Source organism: Rousettus aegyptiacus, unplaced genomic scaffold (assembly GCF_014176215.1).
Source record: "Rousettus aegyptiacus isolate mRouAeg1 unplaced genomic scaffold, mRouAeg1.p scaffold_m13_p_5, whole genome shotgun sequence".
Taxonomy (NCBI): domain Eukaryota; kingdom Metazoa; phylum Chordata; class Mammalia; order Chiroptera; family Pteropodidae; genus Rousettus; species Rousettus aegyptiacus.
The window spans coordinates 14,804,788-14,828,130 of NW_023416308.1; the positions used below are offsets into that span (position 1 = coordinate 14,804,788).

The 23,343-nt window shown below is 50.3% G+C and overlaps 1 pseudogene and 2 gene segments (V, D, J or C); all 3 read right to left on the reverse strand.

Annotated features, from left to right (window-relative positions):
• The window catches only part of LOC107507566, a gene marked incomplete in the record, with an annotated part of 398,083 nt that extends 394,438 nt beyond the window's left edge, over nucleotides 1-3,645 (reverse strand). Inside the window, 2 exon segments of the V gene segment in view lie at nucleotides 3,180-3,450; nucleotides 3,535-3,645. Of these exon segments, the coding sequence occupies nucleotides 3,180-3,450; nucleotides 3,535-3,580 (317 nt within the window).
• LOC107509302 overlaps nucleotides 1-13,603 on the reverse strand; it is a 419,333-nt gene extending 405,730 nt beyond the window's left edge. The window contains 2 exon segments of the V gene segment in view: nucleotides 13,052-13,358; nucleotides 13,468-13,603. Coding sequence covers nucleotides 13,052-13,358; nucleotides 13,468-13,513 — 353 coding nt within the window.
• Nucleotides 13,604-22,759: 9,156 nt separating this feature from the next.
• On the reverse strand, nucleotides 22,760-22,878 carry LOC118603365 (annotated as a pseudogene).
• Between the last annotated feature and the right edge of the window lie 465 nt (nucleotides 22,879-23,343).

Genomic DNA, 23,343 nt, shown 5'->3' on the forward strand with positions numbered 1-23,343 from the left:
GCTGATGCAGAGAGGGAGGGTGGCTGAGTCAGCACAGGCTGGGAGAGGCGACCTGGAAACAGACGTGCATGTGTGATGGGGTATCGACCAGATTTAAGCTGCTAGGACTCTGAGCCAGAGGGGCTGACAAAAGTTGGGGAGCCCCCTAGGTCTTCGATTCTTGTCCCTACCTGTGCAGTGAGAGATGAGCAAGAAGAGGAAAAGAGTCCAGGCCATGGAGATACCGCCCCCTGATCCCCACAGTGGGGCTGGGCTGCCCCTGCCTTGTCTTATCCTTCCTACTTCCCCCAAGAAAAAGAAGGAACTGTTCATGCAAATTCACTCCCCCCTGTTTTCCTGACCCCCTCAGACCCCATCTGACCACTGAATCAGGAGTCTGAGAGGTGACCTCAGAGAAGAGGAGACTGAGGGAGGGGCTTGCTCTGAGTGAAACCGCAGGGAGGTGGTGGAGGGAGTAGATGTGAGATCATCCACAGGATCCTGTCCAGGACCTCTGTCAGGCCCTGAAAAAGCAGGGTTCTGGGTGTCATCAGGGAGCACAGGGGGCAGCTCTGCCCAGCCCTGAGGTCTCCCTCAGCCGGCAGAGAGCCCCATGCAGAGCCCAGGGCTGATCTAGAGCGCCACCTGCTGGTTACATGTTCATCTGACGTGTCCTCAGGGGTCCCTTAATGCCCAGAACTTAGTCACCACCATTCAACAGTGACTAGGATGCCTGCGTGAGGAATATGCTTAGGTCTAACTTAATGAATATTATTTTGCTGTCTATAATTCTAGAAGGTTGAAATTTAGAGGGGAAATTGTCAAAAACAGATACTCATCCTATGACTATGAGAATCTCTATAAAACATATAAAACGTAGAAGAGTAAGACTACCTCATTTTCTGGGACATAGAGGGATGCCTTTCAGGGAAGGTGCCCTTTAAGCTGGGTCTGAAAGGACAAGCAGAAGTGTGGTTCCCCTGGAGTAACAGAAGATGGAGTGGGAATAATCCTGAAACCATGAAAGGATGTGGTGTTTCTCAGGCTAGAAAGACCATGGAGATGACATTGCAGGTTGACAATAGGAAAGAGTGGAGAGAGCAGGGCAGGCCTTAAGAAATGATGCAGTCTTGAAAGCAGTAAATAGGAAAGCAGGAAAAACAGGAAGAGGAAAATGCATTTCCGTGATCTTCAAAGATAGACTCTCTGGGACTGCTGACCAGAAAGACCTCTGGGGTGAAAAATGCAGGAGTTTCTCTATTTATAACTTACTTGAATATCTAGGAATCCATTTGAACTACTGAATTCCAATTTCAGAATGACCATTTCTGACCTTGTCTGGTTGCAAAATGGCACCATGGCATTGATAGTTGAGTCCTCGTCCCATGAGAGTCACTAATGGGGGTGTGTGGATGTGTAGGAGAGACCTGAGCTTGGGAGGTACTTTGGGTGACATCGCCATGTGCAGAGTGGGTAAAGGAGACCTGGAGGCATATGTCATTGACTAAAGCTGTCTCTTATTCATGTGTCCGTTTATTAGTTTAATCATTCATGCAATCTATTTTTAAATAATTAGTATCTTCTGCTTTCGATCCTAAGTGGGGAAGAGGGTGCAGCTTTGAGACACACGAGCACTCTTTTTTTTTTTTGCTCCAAGCAAATGTTACAGGAAGGGCTGAGGACATTAAAGATGTGTTTAGCTGTGACAAGTGCAGACCTTACACTGTTGGGGGCAGCTCCGGAGTGGATCATGGAGGGCGCATGAGGGCACAGCCTCCAAGGTCAGGCTGAAGGGATTCAGACAGTGGATGCCACAAGGAGGTTGGAAATGCAGGAAAACGCAGGCTTCGCTGTGACATAAGACAAACCTTTCACCGTCCCGCACTCTTCTCATCTTCTCAAGTCCCTTCCTTCCCCTCATTACGATCGCTCCTCTCCGAGCTCCCTTTGGCTTCGCGCTCCTTGGCGGCTTCACTGCGTTCGCTGGGAAAGCCCCATATTGCATAACGCTAACTCTCATCAGCTTTTCTCCAGTGTTCATTCAACTCACTGCGTTTGTAGGAAAGTGAATATTCCAATGTTGACCCATGGCAGATTCTAAATTCAAGAGAGTTCTCCCATGAAAGCCTCAAGGGCAAACCTGCAATAATCCTTGACCACTCATTACCATTGTCCACTCCATGCGCGGATGGTTCTTAATTCCTCCTCTGTCCTCAAACCCCTAACCTCTCTGTTGTGGACTGAATTCTTGTGCTTCCAAAATTGATGTTTACAAGACCTAATGCTCAGTGTGGCTGTTTTTGAATTAAGGTTAAAGGAGGTCATAAAGGCGAGGCCCTGATCCTAAAAGATTAGTGTCCTTATAAGAAGAGACACCAGACAGCGTGCTCTCTATCCACCATGTGAGGGCTCAGCAGGAGGCAGCCGTCTGCACGCCATGAGAAGAGCTCTCACCAGGAGCCAACCCTTCTGGTGCTCTGATCTCAGACTTCCAGCTACCAGAACTGTGAGAAATACATTTCTGCTGTTTAAGCCACGTAGTCTGTAGTGTTGTGTTATGGCAGTCTGAGCCAACTAAGGTGGATTTTAGTGCTGAAAACTGGGGTACAGTTGTAACGAATATCTAAAAAACATGAAGCCAGGCAACAGGTAGAAACTGGAGTTTGGTTGTACATGCTAAGAATGCATAGATTGCCATGAAAGGCTATTGGTAGAAACATGACATTAAAGGCGATCCTGGTAAGGTCTCAGATGTTAGTATGTTTATCATTATACCTGGAATCATAGCTGTATAATATTAAGCTTTTCTCTTGGTAATCGAATACTGACTGGCCTAAATCTGGACTTGAGGATAGTGAGTGTGCCTGGGTATGTGTTCGTGTGTGTGTACCTTTTTATTTTGCTCTTCTTGTCAATAACCAGGCAACTGATGATATGTTTGTACTGGCTTTATGAACACACTGTCACCAAATAGTGGGTTAAAACATTTTGAAACTTACAACAATGGATTTGACCACTTCCTCTGGGGGCCATGCAGAGCAAGCCCCCTGAGCCCACATGAGCTAGACACAGCCTCTATGAACAGGAGACAGGGGCTCTTAGGGGCAGAGGGTGCACTGAGCCCATGGTTTTTTGTCTCACTTCCCCACCTGCATCTGTCACTGTGGAAATGGTCGCTGTGCCACAGAGCACAGTAATAGTCGGCCTCATCCTCCGGCTGGGCCCCCGTGATGGTGAGGGCGGCCTTGCCTCCAAGCAGGGAGCCAGAGAATCAAGCAGGCACCCCTGGGACTCGGTTGTTGGTATTACTTACTAGACCCTGGGGTACCTGGTAGGGCTTCTGTTGGATCCAGGCAGGATAATTACCAGTGGTGACAGCCCCAGCGCTGGAGCCACAGGTGAGTGTGACCGTCCCCCCTGGGGTCGTGGACAGTGAAGCCTCTTGAGTCACCACGGCCTGAGAAGTGCCCCCTGAAGAAAATCAGGAGAGGGGACAGGGTCATGAAGTTGCCCAGTGACCTCCCCAGCCCCACCGTCCCAGGAAATCCCCCTGACCTGTGCAGTGAGCCAGAAGCATGAGCAGGAGAGGAGCCCAGGCCATGGTGTAGACGCCCCAGTGCTCTGCTTCTCAAGACCCCCCAGCAGAGTCAGCCTGCGCAGCTCTCATTATCACTCCTACCGCCTGTGGGGGCGGGGCTGCCATGCAAATGAGCTCCTCTCCCGGGAGTCCTCAGCAATGTGGCCAGCTCACAGCTACTGAGCTGTCTCACATCACTGAACACGTGTCAATGGAACCCAGGGCCCAGAGGACTGGTCCACAGCTGAGCTCGTTTTCCCAGGCGCTGGCCCACAGCCCCCTCTAGTGTCGGTAGTGAGAACATCACCGATGGGCAGATGCAGCCCTGCAAGGCTTTGCCTTCTTTTCCCTCCATTGTCCTCTGGTCTGGAGTTTGAGGTTCCTTCGGGAGGTGACTTTCAGCACCCGGAATTCTTCACAGGACCCCTGGTGAAGGAGTTCGGGTACGTGGAAGCTTAAATGCACTGCTGCATTTAATGGAAATTCTGGTAAGAATTATGGATGGAAAAGCAGTGGTAAAAAACACCTGTTCTCAGGTGAATAGCGGCACATACAGTTTTCCCTAAAACACTTGCTTGTGTATTTATTTATGTCATTTAGTCATGAGTTTCGTACCATGGGACTGGGGTCCTGCCCAGTGAAACCCCTCAGCTCCGACCCCTTCCTCTGAGCCTGGTGGGAGTCCTTCCCCCAGCTCTCCACCAGGGCGGGGTTTATTCTCTGAGTTTGTGGACCAGGGGCCTCTGGACTCAGGCCGAAGGCGCTGAGGAGGGCGGAATGAGGTGTGGAGAGGGACACAGGTAGGGAGTGGATGGAAAAGCCGCCAGTCTCCCTCGTGAGGGTCCTCAAGATGCCAGAAATCAGCTCGCCCAGCCAGGGACAGGACAGGGTGCTTTGCCGAGGAAACTGAATGGCACATCAGGGGAAACACTGAGCCACTGATCCTGGTGTTGGCGCAGCCTGGTGACAGTGCATTTTCAGCCGCAGCACAAACGACGCTGTTCCGAGTGACTCTGAGGGTGACCTCCCCACGCTCCGCGCTGTGCACCATCGCATTGTACCTCCTGCCTCCCCGAGGCTCCCGTTCTCGCTGTCCTCCAGCCAGAAGGCTGGGCCTTGGCATACCCAGGTCTCCTGCAGACTTCCTGCTAAGAAGCCTGCCTTTGGAGGAGAGGGTAGAACAGACAGGAGAAACGTAATGGGAGGGGTGGATCCCCACCCTCCGAGACCCTGACGTCCTCCTGCCAGAGAAGTGAGGGGCCTCAGGGCCTCCCCTCCTGCAGTTGATGCTTCCAGGGGATCCTTCCCTCTTCTCAAGACCAAATTCAACGTCTCCTTCTCCAGGAGCTCCCTCGGTCTGCCACAAGAGAGCCCACTTGCTGCCTTCAAGCTGTCCTCAGTCCCAGAAGGGAGATAATGGAGAAAGGATCTTGATAAGCTCATGGCTGTCTCGGTGAGACTTCAAATTCTAGTTGCCTCCTGAATCCAGCTGGTACTACTTTCAGTTGGTGAACTAAGGTGGCTTTGTCCCCAACAGGGACCGGAGATTATGGCAGGGACCCATGGGGAAACCTTTCTAGCTCCATCAGTTAGACCCTGGGCGCCTGCTAGGGCCTCAGCCGGGTGAGGTGGCAGAGCTCCTGTTCACGACCACCCTATCTGGAGCCGCAGGTGAGTGTGCGCGTCCCTCCAGGAGCTGCGGACGGTGAGGCCTCCAGAGCTGATGGGCAGGTGGCAAATGAACACATAAAAAATGCTCAGCGTCATTTGTCATTGAGGGATGCATATTATAATGACATAAATATGTACATATTAGAATGACTAAAATAAAAATTTTTAAAATGATACAAAAATCCAGACAGGTAGTTTCCCATAGTGACACTGATACGTCCGTTAAACAAATTCTGGATACGTTTGTTCAAGCTGAGTCCGTCAATACTGATGGATTGTTTTAAACGCAAGAAGGAGCCCGCACGTAAAACTAACGTCAGGAAGACTGAGATGCGGGCTCGGCGCGCCCCTCCTGGACAACTGGCTGAGCCTGAGCTGTGGGTGCTGCGCCGCCCCTTCCCCACGGGGACACTGAGGGGAGAACCCGCAGGGAAGGACGTCGGCGCCGCATCGCGGACTCGTTCGCTTTCCAGTTAAGCACGAGCACAAAGCCGGGGTCCTTCAAAGGAGAGTCATCTTTGAGGCAGATTTTACAATACATGAAGTTAAGAGAAACTGTATTTATCTTCTCACATTCTAAGGTTTCTGCAGATTTTAATTTGAAACTAAGTTCGTGATTCAGAAAAAGCTCACAAGGGACAGGAACATCAATCCCCCAAACAGTTCGCTGGGTGCGATGGAGATTCCTCCACTCGCCCCTGTAACACCAGTGCCCGTGCAGCTGTGCAATTCAGGACGGATCGTACGTCCTAGTTGTGACTCAGGGCACATGCCGCAGTCTCGGGGCTGGCTCTCCCTTCCTACCAGGTGTCACCTTGTGTCGGCATCTCTGGGGCCCTTTCCACCAACCTGATTTTATACCCTCCTGTCTCTCAGTGGATACGGGCTCATCTGGGACACTTGTGTCTGGTTGAGGCCACTCTCTGCAGCAGGGGGTCACCATTTAGTTGCTGACAGCTTGAGACTGTCCACTGACCTGCTGTCGACAGGGCCAATACATCTTTTTTGAAGGGTCCTGAGTAGCACATCCCCATGCCTCCCATTTGGATGTGGAGGCACCATCACTAGAATTTACCGCCCGGGTATGGAATACGAGAGTTTGTTTCCTGTCTATAATCTCCTCCTCAGGGCTCCCATGTACTTATTAACTTCACATGACCCACTGGAGCCCTGCTCTCCTCTGAGACGCTGCAGAGGACACTGGATCTCAGCTCACGGACACCCCCATGGACACGCACGGAGATAATTTCTTTCACAGAGTCACTTTGGAGTGATACATCTTGCATCACTGCTACCTGGTCTGTGCATAAGGAATTACGGATTGGGTGACGAGTGAGTCCCTGTGAGGGCCTCTTCCAATGAACTACAGAGGAGCGACACCCTTGGAATTACACAACCACGGTGGCAGAGGTCACGGAAGAGTGGGGGATGACAGCGAAGAATCAAGGAAAAACATTTCATGAGACTTGAGTGGAAAGGAACAGGATGTGGAACAGCCCAGCCTGAGGAGAGGGGCAGCGTCTGTGACTGAGCGCTGTGGGGTGAGTCTGTCTCTGGTCGGGCAGAGCTGCAGCCCCTGGTCCGAGTGTCCAGCCCTCGCACGATGGAAAAACTGACCCTACAGCAAAGCGGGGCCTGGAGCTGTGTTATTCTATCATGACAAGACCAGTAGGAGCAGAAGTTCCTGTCAACAGTCCCGCATCTCTGCTGTGGAGAGGTGGAGACAGGAGGGGACTATGTACCGAGGTCTCGGTCACTGTGGCTCTGGGTTCAGACAGAAGACTTTTTATCAGAGGTCCAGTCTGGCTAAAAGGGTCCCGGTGGTGTCAGAGTGAATGACAGCCCAGCCCTGAGAGCACAGGGGAAGCCGTGTCTCTGTTTCCATGGACTGTGATCTCGTTGAACAGCAATGAGGCTACTGTCCCAGAACAAATGCGTTAACCAACCTCACTGCTGACTGGAGCCACGAGTGGTCAGGGAGCTGTGATGCCCACAGGGAAAGAGACTCGCCCTGGGACCCTGAGCATCGACTCAGCCCCGTGGAGCAGGTGCTCAGGGCGTGTCCTGCTACCCTGATAACAGGACCCAGGTCACACTCATGTGGCTGGTGTTTCCTGCTGAGGGAGATTCTGCCTCCTGATGATTGTAACCCTCATGACGGCGGTGTCTGCACCGGCCTATCCCTGACTTTTGTGGGGACAAAGTTGCCCCAAATGTGAACTCGATGTCAATATACACTCAGTTCCAAGAGAGCCATATGTGTGTTTGTGTGTGTGTGACAATGAGGTCATACGTCCCCCTGTCCCTCTGATGGCTTCTCCACCCCTGAGAGGTGATTCTGCATGACAATCCATCCTCGGAGCTGATGATTCTCTGTAAGATCGTACAGGTGCTGGAGCTTGATTTTGAGAGAAAATGTATTAAAAATATTCTCCTTGAAGCAGAATTTATTTTAGGCAGTGAGGACACATTTGAAAGCAGACAGGTCCTGTCAACCAATTTCCCTGAATCAGAAGTCCCGATCCTGTGGAGTGGGGGAAACATGTTCATTTTCATCCCTGCAGGCACAAGACCCACGTAGCGTCTCAGGAAGCACAGGGCAGGGGATGGCCTCACAGCCCCTCCTTATGCTCCTGACACCACAGCTAAGCCCCAACACCGTCCCCTGTGGTTCCCACACATCTATCTGAGGGTCACCATCAGACAGTGCTCCCCTTGTTGTGTAAAGGGGCTGAAGCATGTGATTGAGGGACCCGAGGGAAACATTTCGTGGTGGATACACTGTCCTGAACTTTCTTAGGAAACAGAGAATCTGGGATGTGAGAGAAACAGTGACGTATCCTGAAACACACAGCTGATCCTTTCTCTGTGGATGACCTCGAGGCTCACCTCGTGTAGGTGAGAAGGGAAAATAATCCAGCAGATTCCATGTGCAAATACATGAAGTTGGATGAAAACATCATTTTTAGGAAAATGCAATAACTTCATTTTTATATTAAACAGATGGACTCAGAGTGTTGGGGATGCTCAGAAACCCAGGGTGTGAGGATGGGGCGGAAACGAGGCCATGAGCTGTGTCCACCCTGTTCCATTTTCTGGTAATCATCCTCCCGAGGGAGGGAGCCCTGGGGAATGGAAGCGACAGCAAGAACTTGTATGTTTTCTCCTAAAACGTAAAAGTGATGGAGTTACGTTATGACTAGACAGAGGGAGAGGCCAGGAAGGTGAGCGATGCAGCAGCAGAGGAGAAACAGGACGGATGGTGGGAGGGATGTCGACAGCGAGAGTCTGGACGAGTTGTAGCCAGTGGGTTTTGTAGGATGGTTAAGGGAGGAGGAACTCTTGTCTGTCCATGACTTGGTGAGAATAAACATATGAGTTATGGACACATTAGTAATAAAATAAGATGCATACTTAACGAGATAAGATTTCCAGATAATCGAGCTTGTCCTGGTCATCATTACTGGTGCAGACACAGCATTTCTCTTGTTCCTGACTCCACACCCAATGGGCATGTGCAGCGGGACTCTGTTACCGCACCTGTGTGCTCCGGGGATGCTCTGTGCCGGCTCAGGTAACCTGCCTCTACCTTTCCTCCTTTCATGGACGTGTCCTATAGCAGAGGAGTCTCCCCTACAGGAGTCTCCACAGAAGCTTCTTAATAAAAGTGTCTCAGAGCCCACGTCTGAGGGCCCAGGGGTTTCTGTCTCACTTCCTCATCATCTGAATCACTGTGAGTAACTGACGCTGCTCCCACTGCCATGACCTGTACCACAGTAATAGTCGGCCTCGTCCTCAGGCTGCAGCCCGGAGATGAGCAGAAGCCCTGCGTTGGCCGAGGCGTCTTTGGATCCAGAGAAGCGGCTGGGGACCCCGGAGCCCTGGTGTTTATCGGAGTCTGTGTGGTAGTACAGGAGATACCGGGGAGGGCTCCCTGGCTTCTGCTGGTACCAGTATGTGCCATAGCTTCCAATACTGAAGCCACTGCTCAGGGTGCAGGTGAGTCTGGCTGATGCTCCCGGAGATGCAGAGAGGGAGGGCGGCTGAGTCAGCACAGGCTGGGAGAGGGAACCTGCAAACACAGACAAACGTGATCGCTGGCACAAGAAACAAGAAAACATTCTCAGGATTTCAAAGAAGAAGACTGTGATGTTGGGGTGCCCAGGGTCCCTGAGGCCTTTCTCCACCTGTGCACTGAGAGAGGAGTACAAGGAGCACGGGGGTCCAGGCCATGGTGCTCGCAGCCCCTGAGCCCACAGTGGGGCTGGCCTGCCCCAGGCCTCCTTTTCTTCTCCACCCTCCGCCAGAGGAGGGGCTGTGCATGCAAATGTGTGTCCATCCAGTGACCGCCCAGCCCCTCCCTGAGCCCAGGTGCTGGAGCTCAGCTCACACCCAGACTGAGGAGGATGGAGGTTGTCTTCACCCCCTGGGAGAGTCCTGGGAGGAAGCACCTGCTGACACCACACCAAGCTCCCTGCTCAGGGGACTCTGCCAGGCAGAGAGGACACAGCTGCTGAGTCCCATCAGGGAGCACAGAGGACAGCCCCCAGGCCCAGGCTCCTGTGAGCAAATGAATTGTCTTCACTGAGCAGCTGTGCAGGGACTACAGAGCAGTTCCACAGCGCCCTCTGCTGGTGGCAGGACACACACCTCCCCATGGCTCAGAGCCTTGAGAGCCCACTGATCTGTGCAGCCCAGCGGTCACTGTCTCTATTCACGTAGCCCTGGTCTGGTCCCTAGATGTTGTGATCGTGGTGCACTGTGTTGATATTGTAGTTTATTATTCCCAGAGTAAGGTCCATGGAAGTAAGGTACATATATAACTACTCAAGGTGTCAGAGCACTTATAGTCTAGAAGAAGCTAAATGAGCCAGGTGTGCATCAGGTCTGGTGTCAGAGAGGAGGAGACAGTTGATGATTTGAAAGACTTGAAGGGGCTCTCCAGGGAAATGACATAGAGAGGAATTTTCCAGGAAAATACTCAGTGGCATTTTGAAAAGAGGACCGTTTAGCAAACATTTCAGAGTCATGTCATGTGTGAGCTACTTCATAGGGACTCCATTTGAATCAGTGCTTGGAATAATAATAATAATAACAATAATAATAATAATAGTAATAATGGCTTGGTTAGGCGTCAACTTTACCTGTGGAATGTGTAACACTCTTCTTTATTTTAGGAACTGACTTTACAGTCTCACACTGTAGTTTTCAGGATCTCTACCGCACAGGTTTCTTGTCAGGGTTTAGTCTTAGGTGTCATACAATTGGAGTACATTTAAAAAAAATTTATGTTATTATTTTTTCCAGGTTTTAAAACATTTTATTTGCTTATTTGAAAACTCGTGCATTCCAATAATTCAAATCATTTGCGCAAACAGCGGCCCTGAGACTGGACCGCACGGCGCGGCCCGCAGCCGCCGCGGCCCAGCGGGGTTTTCACTCTGGGCGTCGCTGTCGTCCCGCCAGCTTCTGCCGTCACCGGCAGCAAGTTCTTCTCCGTCCCCGCCCGTCGGACAGGCAGGCGGGAGAGGCAGGTGCGGCCTTCGTTGTCAGTGGTTCTTGGATGTGAAAAGGGGCCGCGCAGACATTGAAACTCGATCTCGCCTCTTTACGTCTCGCAAAGTTAAACAGCGAAAAGGCGTAAAACAAGAAGGCGGTGCGCGGGGGCTGCGCGGGGCACCGCGGCGGCGCCGCCTCGCTGGGAACCGCCTGCTCGCTTCTCCTGTGCGGTCGTTTCTTTCGGTGACAGTGAGTTTTTCTCTTGCATTTTGTCTTCTTCAATTTTGGCGGATCGAATTTCTCAATCTCCACCGTCCCGGGTTTGTGAGACGTGGTCGCAGAGGAAGCGGAGCGAGGCGGCGAGGACTGAATCCGAGCTGCTCAGCGGCTGTGGGGCGCCGAGCGGCTCACACTGTAAATGAGCCTTTCCCCCGGCCGCACGTCCTTCCTCACGCCTTATTTTACTAAAAAGCTAAATGTGAGACTGTGATGGTTTTGCACATGGGGAGGATGTGTGAGCCGTCGCATGAAAAACCACATGTCCTTGTGGAGTGAGAGCATCTGAGGCCAGCTCCCAGGACGCAGAAGAGGAAGGTGACTGTGATAGCGCCACCTGTGGTCAGGACACTGTGAGCTGGGGATCCTCAGCAAGGACCCCAAGGTGACCTGAGAGGGCAGAGTCTTGGAATTGGGAGCAGAAAGGACCCGGACTGAGGTGTAGGGGAGAGAGAGTCATGAGCTGGGCCTCTGGAACATTCCTCAAATGCGTTAAAACAAGAAGCACCCAGGTCATGGGGGCACTGGCGCTGCTGTGGTCTCTTGAGACTCCTTCACTCTTCTGACTCTGCCCGGGAACAGAAGACCTTGACGGGACTTTTGTGCAGCTTTCTATGTGTCCTGAGGCTATTCAGTATTTAGATTGGTGCTCGCATGTGAAGTGGGCGTGATGCTACCTAAAATTAATCTTTTACAAGATATTATATAGGTCATGGAGGCAGAAGTGAAGTTTTATGTGACAGGAGCCACCTGACCTATGTCCCCTGCCCAGGTCTCAGCATCCACAGGACAACACCCAACAAGAACTAACAGTGAGGGTAGAGGATAGATACTGCTCATGATGGGATTAATTAGGGGGAAATTTTGTGTCTTTCCTCGCCATCTGGACCCCGAATCCCCCAGCCATGTGGTTGGCATACAATTGACCAATTTCCAAGTCCAGGGTCAGGGCCTGTGTTGTCTAAACCATATCAGACCATCCAGTTTCTGTTTGCCATGGTGGTGTTGTCAGGGAGAAGGTGTCAGTGATCACGTCCGGTCATCCTGAAAGCCAGAGTTCCTGACCAATGAGGCAGGGAGGGTGAGTCTCTAATCCTGAGGGTTTGCTGAGTGGATGGGTGCCTGGGACCACAGAGGCATTCTCTCCCCAGGTGGGAAATCAAGTCGGGACACCATATTTTGGTTTGTTTATTCACTCTTCTCCCAGACAGTGTCATTTCTATGAGTGTGTGTTAATTCCTGTCTCTTCCGGACTGTATCCTGAGCCCTGAGACCCAAGTCAAGCACATAGTAGGTGTACAGTAACAGGTGTGGATGCGCATCATCTGCATCGAGACGCTCCTGAGTCACACACAGGTGGACTCTGGGTCCTCAGTTTTGTTTTGTTTTGACCCCTTGATATGGACTGAACTGTGTCCCCTCGAACTCCTACTTGGAAACTCTAACTCCCAACGTGACTGTTCTGGAGACCACGCCTTGAGTTGACAACTAAAGTTAAGGTAAAGGAGCTCATGAGAGCCGGTGTCTTTATGAGAAGAGGAGGAGAAACCAGGGGTGAGCACACACAGAGAAGGGCGTGTGAGGACTCAGGGGGAACGGAGCTTTCTGCTGGCCAAGGGGCAAAGCCTCAGGACAGACCCACCTGCACACACCTCTGTCTTGGACTTCCCGCCTCAGACCTGTGGGAACACTCATTTCTCCTGGTTCAGCCTCCCAGTCCGTGGATTATGCTTCAGCAGCCCTGGCGCCAGCACAGCCCTCATGGACTCTGTCCCCAGGGCAGGCTGCCCCATATCTAAGAATTTCTGTTCTGTTTGTGAAAATCAGTTAATGTGTTGCCAACAAGGACAGTCTTTGGAGAACAATTTAGAGAGGACAAGTACACATCATCTAAACAAAATACTGTGGTCTCAGACCTCACTTTTCAGTCAAACACACAAAGAAGGCAGCTGTCTGGTCAGAGCAGTGGGGGCTGCTCAGGGAAGCCCCATCGCACAGGAAACAGCAGGTTCTTGTCTCACTTCCCCATGGGCCTGGAGCACTGTGTGAGCACTGAGACTGCTGTCATATGTCTGGCAGTAATAATCGGCCTCGTCCTCAGCCTGGAGCCCACGGATGGTCAGGGAGGCCGAGTTGCCAGACCTGGAGCCAGAGAAGCGGTCGGGGACCCCCGAGGGTCGACTACTAGTACCATAGATGACAGTTTTGGGGGCCGATCCCGGGAGCTGCTGGTACCACTGCACGTAGTAACCACCTCCGATGTTTGAGCTGCTTCCCGTGCAGGAGATGGTGACACTCTGTCCCGGGGCCCCAGACACTGAGGACGGCTGGGTCAGCACAGACTGGGCCCAGGAGCCTGGAGGAGGGAGAGACACAGAGACGGTGATGCTGGGGCTGGAGACAAGAGGACGGAGTCGATCCATGTTTCCTCCCATGGCCCTTCCCATGTCCCTGTATGCAGTCACCTGTGCAGTGAGCGAGGAGGGTGAGGAGGAGAGGGGACCAGGCCATGGTGGAGATGATCGCCGAGTCCTGCCCTCTGTGTCCCCACAGCTGAGGCAGAGCTTCCCCCAAGTCTCTCCCTCCTCTCTTCAAGCTCTGACAGAGGGAGGGTCCACTCATGCAAATGAGACCCCCAGCTTTCTGACCCCTCACTGGGGCTGGGGTTAGGCCCCTCTGCTGAGGGAGTTTGGGAGTGGGCAGGGGCGGGGCTGTTTGAGGTCTGGGGGGTAGGGAGGTCACAGCTGTGAGGCCTGAGTAGAAAGCACCAGGAAGTGCCTGGTGCCTGGCTGGTCTTAGCTTTGATCACACCAAGACCTTCAGGAAAGGGCCTGTGCGCCCCCTACTGTTCACGTACTGATACACCACTGTGTGACATGGTGACCAGAGCTCATCAGAAGTAACTCCCGCTTCCCCACTGATCTGTTCTTGCCCTTGCATAGGGCCAGGACCTGTGTCCCCTTATGCGGCCTCCGCATCACTTCACGGCATCTTTAGGCTTCACTGGGACTCCTCAGGGTGACAGTCCCTGGCTCCCTTCGCTGTTCAGGGGTCAGGACTGAGGTGGTGTCTCACAAAAGTCGTCTCTGATCAGGATCAAGTCCAGAGCAGTGACCGTCCCCACGGAGGCAGGTCCCCTTCTGTGCAGGATGCAAGCAAGTTCAGTCACCGTGTGTCCCCCTCCCAGGTGCCCAGAGCTCTCTGACCTGTGGATGGCCCATCGCCCTGAGGAGCAGGGGCTCCTCTTTCTGGGGCTTTTTTAAAATTTTTAATTTTTTAAAAAACTTTTGACTCCTGCTTTTATTATTCAATTTCTTTTCTATTTAAAGTAGTCTTCGGTAGCTGGGAAGCCTGGCCTCCCAAGACCAGAGTCAGTTGGGGCTCGTTGTGAGAAGGGGGTTGGGTTGGGGGCCTGGGATGGGGCAGGAGACCCCTGCTCTGCTGCTGGTCCTGGGTGGAGAAGACGAACTGCACTTCCCAGAGCCTGGGGTGTGGTGGGAAGGGGATGAGGCAGGAGTAGCAAGCTGGGGAGATGGAGCCCACCTCAGTCCCCAGCTTCATTCTGTTCTAATGTTTCACCGCTGGTGGCATTCTCTGCAGTCTTGGAGGGGGTGGGGAGGACGCCCTTCCATGCATCCCCTGTGGGGGAGGCTGTGCAAGTCCTTGTCAATGGTATATCCTCCTGCTCAACAAGTTCTCCATGCTTTGGAAGCAAAGATTCCCATCTAGAAGCCTGTCCTCAAGCTCCCAGTCACAGGTCTGCAGGGGCCGTGACTGAATGACATTGTTTGTGACATTTACCTAAGTCCATTATGGACAAATGTGCAGAAAGCTGTAGGATGGAATGACTTAAATTTTCAAATTGCTCTGATAGATAATGATTTAAAAAGTTCATGTATTAGTCACTACCTACCTACCTGTGCACTAAAATAGAATGTTTGTTGTTTTACATGAAATTCATCTCAATACAATAAATTTTAAAAATAAATGATAATACTGTTCTGAAGATGAAAGTGCAATCAGAAATGCATTTTTTTTTTAATCGGTGCTTATAGCAAAGAGAAAGTCGATGGAAATTCTGGAAAGAAATATGGCTGGAAAAGCAGTGGTAAGAAACACCTTCTCTTCTCAGGTGAATATTGGCATATATAGTTTTCCCTAAAACACTTGCTTGTTATTTCATTCATATTATTTAGTCATGAGTGTTGCATCATGGGACTGGTCCTGCCCAGGGAAACCCCACGAGGGGCATCCTGATCACAGGTGCTACTGCCGCACCTTCCTCTTCCGATCCGAGAAGTTGATTGTAAAAATTTCCAGAATTCTAGATCTTTCATTTAAACAGCAAGTGTCTCAAACACACTGTTCTGGGAACAGGATGTGCGTGAGGCAGTGAGGACTCATTTCGGAGCAGACCTGTTAACAATCCACTGCATGAGAAGTCCGGGGCCTACGAGTGACGGAAATCTGTCCTTTGTCATCCTGCAGGCACTAGACCCATAGTGTGGGGTCATCCGATCTCAGGAAGCACAGGGCAGGGGGTGACCACACAGCGCCCCCTTCATGCTCCTGACACCACAGCTATGCCCCCTGTGGTCCCCAGATGTCTCCCTGTGGGCGACCAGGAGACAGTGCTCACTTTTTTGTGTGTGCGTGCATAAAAGCCTAAAGCATAGGATTCAGAGACCTGAGGGAAATGATTTTGTGGTTGATACACTGTCCCGGAGGTTCTTAGAAAAAACAGATTCCGGGGCGTGAGAGAAACAATGACGTATCCTGAAACACGCAGCTGATCCTTTCTCTGTGGATGACCTCAAGACTCACCATGTGCCAGGCATCAGTTATGTCTGGAGAGAGAAAAAGATATCGAGATTCCATGTGCAAACACCTAGAGGCTGGAGGAGTGCATCATTTTAGGAAAATGCAATATCGTCATTTTCATTTTAAACAGCCTGACTGAGTGTTGGGGGCAGGGACGCAGAGCGCGGCGTGAGACCGGGAATGAGACCGGGAGGCCTGTCCGCGCCGTTCCGTTTCCAGTGACCGACCTCCCGAGAGATGGAGCCCTGGGGAGTGGAGTCCACAGCAAGGACTGGTCCGTTTTCTCTGAAAGCCTGACGTGGACGTGGAGTTCCGTCCTGAGGAGCCGGAGGGGGAGACCAGGCGGGTGAGGGAGGCGGCGGCGGAGGGGAGAGAAGGGCGGACCGCGTGGGGGGCGTCGGCAGCGAGAGTCTGCGGCAGCCGCGACCTGCTGTTCAGTCCTCGGGTCAGAGGAGAAAACTGCGTCTAATCCAGGGAGAGTGTTACCGTGTCCGCTGAGGCTGTGTCATTATGACACGAGTTCACGCTTACGACAGTGATTTGCGGTGAACACGGTTGACTTGATCATAATCTTTAGCTGCCGACACCGTGTTTTCAGACAATAGAAAATACGTCTCTACCCTCAGTTCCTGGCACAGAGCTCTAAGTGCCACGGTGACAGGAGCGTCTTCTATTCTGATGATGTGCCAGAGCTTCTCCTTTTTATTTGAAAACAAAGTCCAAAGACTATTAAGAATAAACCCTAAGACAAAGAATATTTATTGAATACCCACTTTGAAAGTAGAGCTAATTAAAAAGAAAAGGACATATATAATACTAAATATCAATAGGAAATGATAAAAGACACTTTTGGTAATGCCGAATCTGGGAGATCGGCCCCTAATTCAACTGGTTAGTGTTGGGACGAGTGGGTCACCTGGAGCATCCTGTGCACAGGTGTCGGGAACCTAAAAAGGAATGAACCACGTGGAGTCATGTTCAGCCGCAGCAGGGGAACCTCTCACCCGCGTGTACGTTGGATCCTCCTGGTTTGAGCACTGACACCCCGTCTTCTAGGGCACCCCTCAGTCCTGAGCGATGTGGGATTCATGGCCCCCCTGTGTTGAAGTTACAATTGTTAATGTTGATATAAGTTTATTATGTTTGAAAGGATTTTATGTACGTAAGGTGCCAATCATTCTTTATTCATACAAATATTTTTAAAATGCTATATGATTGTAATAGGACTTACATTCAAAAACGATATTACGTGGTCATGTCTGTACATGTTGATATATATTTTAAGACACATTAAATAGCTCATTAAAAATGATTGTATGGGACTAAATATATAATTATAATAAGCACATATTATTGTGATGACAGTTCTGGAAACAACCGAGAAAAAATGATTGAATGTACTCAAATTTTTAAATATATACAAGTGATAAGGAGTAAACTTTTTAAAAAATACTTTGTAATATCTATATATCCCAGATGTAATTCGATAGAATTGCATTGATTGAAAATGCAATATGATGAAACAGCACACTTTAGTTATATATCAAATGATGATTTCTTGCCTTGGTCCTACACTGGCAAAGCCATCGTTGGGACATCTCTCCTGGAGGAAAACTTTTGACTTCTGCCTGTTCAGCTGGTCCAGTTCTCGCTGTTCCCTGTGGATTATAAACGCAGTGGGCTCTGATTTAACTGGAAAAGCTCCTCCCAAGTGATTCTCTGTGATGCCTCCATTTCAGGGCTCTAAGGGGCTAAGAATCACTGGGGAGTCCTTCCATCACCTCTCTCTCACTGGGACCGCCTGGAGAGGGGAGGCATTTGATCGTGCGACCCTCGACCCATGAGATGGTTCACAGCCCAGGCTGGGCCAACGGCAGGTTTCTGTCCTGCCACCTCACGTGAATGTGCCACCGTGCTGAGCACCACTGTGCACCAGCCCGCAGTAGTCCTCAGCCTCGTCCTCAGGCTGGGCCCTCAAGAGGGTCAGGGCAGCTTTGCCCCAAGATGGAGCCCAAGAACCGGGCAGGGGTCCGTGCATTTCTCTTGTTCAGGTCCTAAATCAGTGTTCTGAGGACTTGTCCCAATTTCTGCGGAACCAGGATGGATAGTGATCATTGGTGACAGCTCTAGTGCTGGGGCCACAGGTGAAAATGTCTGTCCCTCCTGGGGACACGGTCAGGGAGGTTCCTGAGTCACCACAGCCTGAGAAGTGGACTCTGAAATGAATGCCAACACATGTCAGGACTGAGGAAGGAAGGCAGAGGGATCCCTCCAAGGGTGGGTCTCTGAGATGACCGTGAACCCTGGCAGTGAGTGAGGATGGGTAGGAGGGGGAGGAGAGGCATCCAGGCCATGGTGCAGGCGTTTCAAGGACATTCTGGCTCCCAGCCAACACTGGACACTCTGATGTCTTTTTTTATCTCCCTCAGGTCTTTGGGGCAACAGTTTCTTTTGGGTTCATGCTTGATGCAAATGTGAGCCCTTTAGGTTTCCACTCCCAATTACTGTGTCCTCAGCCCAGGACAAGCTCTACTCTCAGTAGGGCTTGGGTGCCTGTGAGCTCTGAGTCGGTCCCTTGGGAGGAAGCACCTGCTTTAAACTAACTCAGGCCAGTGAGCTGGCCTTCAGGGCCATCAAGTCTGCATTTGCTGCAGGTCTTGCTCATCTCTTGTGGATCCACAGCGCCCCCTGGTGACATCATCAGGAGAATAGTATGGTAGTGGGAATCACTCAGAGCAAAAGCCCCCTTCCTTTCCAGTACATTGAAATGTTATTAACCTTCCACTGGATTTTCCAGGTAACAGCAGACTCATTGCTTCTCCCTCTTGGCTAAGCTTCTTCAGTAGTGTTTTTCTCCAGGTGCATTAAGAATCCTCCTCAATACTTGGGATTCACTCTCAGTGTCAAACGTCCTCAGTCCATCTAGTGACGTGTATAGTCCATCTACAGTTGTTTTCAGTTCTGTGATTTCTCTTTGGGTTTTACTTCTAATTTATATTTTATTTCTGAGATTTTCTACTCCACATTTGTTTCCAGTGTGCCCTTAATTCTTCATCAAGGGGATTTTATGATCTCTGCTTTGATTGTGTGTCACATTTTATACAGATAATTTCAGTATCTCGGTGTTGGTATCTGTTAATTGCTTTTCTTATTCAAGTTGAGATGTTCCTGGAAGTTGGTATGAGGAGGAATTTTTATTTCTCTGTATCGTGTGCATTTTAGACTCTGGGTCATATTTAATCTTCTTTGCATCCAGCGATTCTCCTTCTGCGGTGTAGCACAGGGGCCAGGGGAACTGGACCTCAGCTTCCCAGGGGTCTGTCAGGTTGGAGTATTGACTTCTGTAGTCCTGCTGGAGCTGACACTTCCTGGAGACAGCGCGGCAGGAATTGTCATCAGCTGATTCTATTCGAGGTGGGAAGTATGAGACAAGCCCCAATGGGCACCACAGACTACAGGGAGGGAAGCACAGGGCTGAGGGGAGCTGCTGTGCTCCGTGGGGGTGAGTGCTCAGCTCCCCACTGGGCCCTTTGCCTCTCTGACACCAGGGAAGGGAGGGGCCACCTGTAGCACCAACTCCCCTGCCTCCCACCCCTTATTCAGGGCTGTTAATGCAGGTGCAGGTCTAGGCTCAGCTCCCACTGGTTTCCACAGTCACCTGCAGGGGGCGCAGGAGTGCAGACTCCCTCTGCCTCATACCATGTTTTTCAGTCTGATTGCTGAGGGATGGGGCTCAAGTTCAGCTCCACGCTGGGCTGCCAGAATCATGTATGAGAATCAAGACTTTTACTTTTTACTTTTTTTCCTGGTTAGACTGTCTGGGAAAATATGGCCTCGTGAAATATGTTGAGGCTTGTTCCTGTCTCCTCTGTTTCCTTTAAAAGTGTGTGTAGAATATATAATTTTTCTAAAAAAAGTGTTTAACAAAATTAACCTGCAAAGTCATCTGAGTCTGGATTTGTGTTTTTGAGAAATTCTGAGACCACAGTGATAAAGTCCTAAAAAATACATAGTGATTATCATGGGATTAAAGAGTACTCATTTCTCATTTTATAAGACAATATTTGCAGCATATAAGTAAGGTTGTGTTTTTCACTCAGTTGCCATTTTACATTTAACATTAATATCACTGTGGGTTTAAAATAATTCCATTTTAATTTTTGAAAGAAATCGGTTCAGTGGTTTTCATAAAGGTAACATTTGTTGAAATAAAAATAGTAGAAATTGTCCAAATCCCATTTCAGGTGTGATGCAGATCTTATCTCAAGTCTGGCACCATCAGATAATCATATACTATTATCGAACATCCCCTGGTATCTAGGCCTTACCTGAGAGCAGGTGGCCTGGGGAAACCATGGGACTGTTTGTACAGCCACAGCCCTGATGGTTAATCGGCGTCCTTGGGCACACGTCCTCCCTTAGCCCTGTGTCCCCCAGCATGCATTGAGCCAAAGCTGTGGTCACCCTTGGTAGAGAAGCTGTGACTTCCACATAATGTCATCTTTCTGCAGTGTGGGGAAAGGCTCCTGATTGTTCCTTAAGGGATATTTTAGGTTTTAGCGCCAGTAAGCAACCTGGACTAAAAAATGACCTCTTCCTGGCATTCACATGATTGTAGACGTGCTCCTCGCAATCTATATAATATCTGTTTTCCTTCAAGTTTTGGGTTCCCTCAACTTAATGGTTTTCTAATATGATTTTCTACACAAAGAGAAGAACATCAATCAAACCAACATTTCCTGCCTTGCTCTTCATCCACCTCACAGCCCTGGACACCTTTGGGCGTATTCACCTAGTACCACGACCCCCAGCCCTGCACTTCCTGTCCTGGCCCCAGCGGCCTCAGTGACAAAAGTGTTTCTGGAAGCCAGTCCCACTGGAATGTTTTCTAACAGCTTCTGTCACCATCTGGGCCTCTCAACACATCTTTAAAGTACTTACGTTGGTGAAATATCACCTGCTCTGCCTGTCATATAACATCAAATCTCTGTTTTCGGTGATGGTTCAGAAGGTAAATCTATTTCTGACAGTTCCTATGGCTTCGAATGGTAATTAGGGAGTAATTGAGTCATGGAATATCACTCTGATTGCATTTTAAACAAAACGCCCAGGAATACCTTCATTATGATAGATGTGGAGATGCTTCTCCAACATTAAAGTTTAAAAATCTCCTGGAGACCTCAATGAACACAGATTCTGGAACAACACGATTATTTCACTCAGTAGGTCTAACATGAGCAAATGCATTTCTAACCAGCTTAATGCCAAATCGAATATCAATGTTTTCTCCACGGAACAGTTACTAACCAAGGATATGTGCCTAATGCTCTTTGAATCAGAGGAGACTCAGAGGGAGCAGTGGGGTCTCTGAATCTCATGGTGGTTGACATATTTTGGAGCTGAGCCCCCTCCTCATTATTACAGACAGACAGGGGGAGAGGAAGCCCTGTCTTGCTGGAGTCACATTAGAGAGACTGGAGGAGGCACATGGTCATGAGCCACTGGGCAGTAGGGTGGGCCGAGAAGCCCCCTCCTCATGGCGCGCTGGCCATGTCCACCCTCTCTCTTCCCTTCTGCCTCTGAGGCTGAGCAGTGCTGAGCACGTGAGGAGGTTTTGGTTGCACTTCCCCGTGGGCTCGCATCACTGTGTAAGTTTCACTACCTGTTATGAGACTACAGTAATAGTTGGCCTCGTCCTCAGGCTGGGCCCTCGTGATGGTGAGGGCGGCTTTGTTCCCAGAGATGGATCCAGAGAAGCGACCAGGGATCCCAGAGGAGCGGTAGTTTGTGTAGTAGATAAGTGTGTGGGGAGCCCGGCCTGGGGTCTGCTGGTACCAGCCGGGGGAGTTACTGATGGAGACTGACCCAGAGCTAAGGCCACAGGTCAGTGTGACTGTCCCTCCTAGAGGCACTAACAGCGATGACTCCTGAGTCACCACAGTTTGAGAATCAGCCCCTAGAACTAACAAGAGAGACACAGGTGTTATGAGAGACAAGATTATTCTGAGACCCAGCTTTTATGTGCCCCCCGAGGATGCAGAGTCCCTTCCCCTGACCTGAGCCATAAGCGAGGAGCCCCAGCAGAAGCACCGTCCAGGCCATGGTGGGGACACTCACAGGATGTGGCTTCCTCAGACTCCTGGGCTGAAATATGGTGTCCTCGGGCCTTTTAATCTTCCCACACTCATTAGGAGGAGAAGGTGCCTCATGCAAATCAGCTTTCTCTCTCTTCCTGCCCCAGTGTCACCCTGATGGCCCCTGGGGGAGACCTTGAGAGAGGCAGATGCTGGGCCCTCACATCGACCGATGACTATAAAGTGATTGAGACACTCAGTGAAGGGTTTGACGTCTGTCACCAAATCAATGTCCCCTCTTCCCATGTGACCACAGACTTCAATTTCTTCTCTGGAGAGCCAGAGGTCTGAGTGATGGGATGGGTGTGTCTGCTTGGCAGCCCAGCATTCTGGTTCATCCCAGATCTAACCTCATCCCTAAGAATATCTCTATCTTCCTCAGTGAAATTCCTTCTTGTCCTCTTTACATGAGCTTAGCTGTCACCCTCCATCCGGCAGTGAGTCCCCTGGAAACCGACAGAGTCTGTGACCGAGTTGTGAGGGGTCAGGGGTCATCCCCTGATGAGTTCTGACCGTGCCCCAGGGCAGCACAGGAGCAGAGCAGGACTGCCGGTGGCGACGCAGAGGTGCGCCCGCAGGGACGATGGAGCCGCCCCTCTGTCCTAAGAAACCACGGGGTAAGTGGCACAGCGTCAGTGCACTTGGGGATGTGCAGTTGGAAAGGTCAAACTACAGGGTAATTTCACAGTGTCACCATGAAATTATTATTATTATTATTATTATTATTATTATTATTATTATTTTAGACTAGGCAATTCTTCGTTGACTTCACTGATTGCAATCCCTTAATTTTTATTTTTTACGCCTACAGCACCTGGTCTCCCTGGGTGGTCTCCCATCAAAGTACTAACCAGGCCCGACTCTGCTTAGCTTCCGAGATCAGACTGGATCGGGCTTGTTCAGGATGGCATGGCCGTAGACACCAGGAAATTAGGAAAGTCCTCTGATGATCAAGTATATGATAATAGGAAAACATATGTCTTCTAATAAGAAATAAGAACACACTGTGAGTGACCAAGTTGGCATGAACATCATGTAACAGTTTAATGCTCCCTTTCGTTTTATAGTCTACTACGGAGCAGAAGAAATGGGAGGTGGAGGTGGGGTCCAGACGTGAGGAGGAGGAGGCGCAGGAGGATAAAATGTCTCCAGTAATTCGGGAAGATAGCACACAGGACTGGCGCTCATCAAGGTGTGAAATAAAAATGTGACTTGATCTCCATTTTGGAATTGCGGGAAAAGTATCTGATTAATCAAGTTTGCGTGATTGTTTTCCTCTCTATATACATGTGTTGGCGAGCCTCAAACTATCTCAGAGAAAATCATTCAGATTAAATCAAATTTCTTTTATATCATACACGTATACATCAAATAGTGTAGAAGAAA